Raw genomic sequence first — 3,010 nt, 5'->3', positions numbered from 1 at the left:
CACACATGACATGATGCCCCCTCCTCGCGCCACCATCTCCGCCACCTCCTCCCGTCGTCTTGCGCTCCGGATCGAACATCTCTCCGCCTCCCGTCTCCTTGTCCTCGCGTAGGCTTCGCACTTGCACAACGTATCTTTCTTTCCAGCCCTCGCCGCAGTTATATGCCACTCCAGTTAGCAAGCGAGGAGCTCGTCTTGCTCGATCTCGCAAGGGCTGAACAGCCGTTTGGATCGAGATGTTTGAAGGGATGGAGGGGATGAGCTACGGCGGCGGTGCTGCTGGCGCTGGTGCCGGGGCGGCGGCGCTGTCGCCGCGGGACCCCAAGCAGCGGCTGCGGTGGACGCCGGACCTCCACGACCGCTTCGTGCACGCCGTCGCCAGGCTCGGCGGCCCCGACAGTGAGTAGTCTTCTTCGTTTGCTCCTCCTCCCCCCTGCTCGTCACGCCACAGTGCAACGCCGGCGATCATGTGCCTGATTCGTCAGCTCACTCTCAGCTGACTTTTGCTTCTTTGAGTATCAGCTTAACTATACTGATTATTATTGTTGCCTGCCCGCAACAGAGGCGACGCCAAAGGGAGTGCTCAGGCTGATGGCCATGAAAGGCCTCACTCTGTACCACCTGAAAAGCCACCTTCAGGTTTTGCTCAACAACTCTGCACCACCCGCTGCTGTTTGACTGTTTCTTACCTTCTCTTCTGCACTCCAGTTCAGTGTTGCAGCACTAACAAACACAGCGATGCTTGTTTTATCTCCTTATTAGAAATACAGGCTGGGAAAGCAAAGCAAGAAATCCACAGACCTGGAATTAGCCAACAGTGGAGGTACATAAACACACACATACCTTGCAACTGTTACAGTCAACACAAAGATGCAGTCAAGCAAAAGTCTCTCCTAAACTGAAAACTTGCTATCTTTGTTTTCATCAGATTTTACCACGCAGGACATCAACTTCCAAATCGGTGCGCCTCTTGTCGTTCCTGCTGAACGCGACACCGGAAGGTAACTAGCTCGACCTTTCTCCTCTCCCTCTGGATCTATCTGCGAGCAAAGTACCTGTTTTTTTTTGTCTACCACAATAGGTTAAAAATATTGTCAATGGCGACTAACAGTATATTATGTTTTTTAGAAGAACTAACAGTATATTATGTTATGAGTTTACCTCGAAGATGTGCGCCGTTCCACTGCATTTTGTTTAATCAACTAAAAACTGCTAAAGCATCATGTGTAGAGCTGACCTCTCAGCAATCATCAGGCATCTAGAAATCAACAATAATTATTTTTGCCTGCACGGACTGTAAGTGTATGGATGAAACAGACTCAAACCAGGTATTGGTACCAGACAGTCAAGTATGACTGAGAAGTGAGATCTGATTAGTTGTTGCACATGTTAATAACAAGTGTTAGCTTTTCTTAGAACTAATTATTTTATTTTAGCCTTCCAAAGATATATATGCAAAGTTCCTTATATGTGCACATACAGGGAATTCTACTGATTACTTACCGTCATGCGTCTTCCATGTGTCTTTTTCTTCGGTTGAGATTGTATGATGATTTAACTAACCATTTCGAAAACGTTTCTTATGTGAATCAGAGAAATACCGCTTGAGGACACCCTCAGGTATCAAATTCAGGTCCAAAGAGAACTGTGCGAACAGCTTGAGGTTAGACAAGTTCTGCATCACTGCTTATACTCCCAAACTCTGTACCATGTCGTACGTTAAAACTGCTTATATCTGCAATCAGGTGCAGAAGAAGCTACAGATGCGAATAGAGGCCCAAGGGAGGTACTTAAAGGAAATACTAGAGAAAGCTCAGGAAAACATTTCCTTTGATGCAAATGGGTCTGTTGGCCTAGAGAATACCAGATCACAGCTCACGGACTTCAACCTAGCTCTTCCGGGCTTGTCGGACAATGGAACACAGGTGTATGAAGAAAGCGGTGAACAGTTGGTGAAACATATGTCTGATGACAATCTTCATGATAATAATTTGGATTTTCAGCTCTACCGTGTACGAAGTCAGGAGGCTAAGAGTGTCGAATGCACCCCGAAAACTGAGGACCTCCTCCTATTAGACTTGAATATAAAAGGAGGATATGACCTGTCTTCGAGAGGAATGCAAGGGTGAGTCAAAATCTGAAGATTAACCAGCAGAGGAAATAGAGATATATTTCAGCAAGCTGACAGTTTTTGGGAGTTTCACTGTTTGCTATTAGAATTTGTTTGCCTGTGGCAGTGCTTAGGATGCTTGGTCACAAGTTTGACTTGCTCTGTGGTAATGTTAAATTTGCTGAAGAAATTCATGAACGCTTGAAGCCTGTAGTATATGCATATGTTACGTAGAGTGCACATGGGAAATGATGAAGCATGTAACAATCAGATATCAAGATATATGTATATTTTAAATTGTCCTTTATGTACCACACGTTGCATAATTTGATGTGCACAGAGCCACATAACATGTTCCACCTTTTGCTTTTATCTGGTAGGGTAAGCAGAATAAACCCGATTAGCGTGATAGGAAAAGAATTCAGAACTATACTCAGCATGTCCAACAATAAACCCTTGAAAGCCTCATGCTCATGGTACAGGGTCATGGAAACTTCGCTAAATCCTAAATGCAACATCCTTTAAAGTTTAAACGAAGACAGTGAATTCGTTACTGCCCAATTGCAAGGATAATTTTCCTTGTTACCGAAAAAGGCTTTCGCCCCGCTTTATATTATAAAGCAAACCACCCAAGCCAAACATCCAACAAGGTTCAAACACACACACACACAAGTCTCACTCACACACAATGTAGCGAATAGGGTTAATGCTGAGGGCACAGCTCAACAAGCCCTGGAAACAAAACAACACACTCACACACATCAACCCATTTGGACAACTCATGGTTAATGTACAAGTCGTCAATTAACCACCTGACACTAATGTGTCCTTGGAAAAGGACAAGGAACGTAAGATTTGCGACACAACTAAACTGACCCATTTGGATTCAGTATTCAGACA

At 44.8% G+C, this 3,010-nt stretch overlaps 1 protein-coding gene across 1 annotated transcript; it reads left to right on the top strand.

Moving 5' to 3' along the window:
* Nucleotides 1-2,417, top strand: LOC109749824 (myb family transcription factor PHL11). The gene is given in 7 exon segments (XM_020308763.4): nt 1-399; nt 563-639; nt 763-823; nt 929-1,001; nt 1,594-1,663; nt 1,746-2,124; nt 2,127-2,417. Coding segments are annotated over 7 exon segments (861 nt in total). The 5' UTR covers nt 1-236; the 3' UTR covers nt 2,165-2,417.
* The last annotated feature ends 593 nt before the right edge of the window (nt 2,418-3,010 follow it).

This window comes from Aegilops tauschii, chromosome 2, assembly GCF_002575655.3.
Source record: "Aegilops tauschii subsp. strangulata cultivar AL8/78 chromosome 2, Aet v6.0, whole genome shotgun sequence".
In the NCBI taxonomy this organism is placed as follows: Eukaryota; Viridiplantae; Streptophyta; class Magnoliopsida; order Poales; family Poaceae; genus Aegilops; species Aegilops tauschii.
This window is presented reverse-complemented; position numbering and strand designations above follow the sequence as displayed.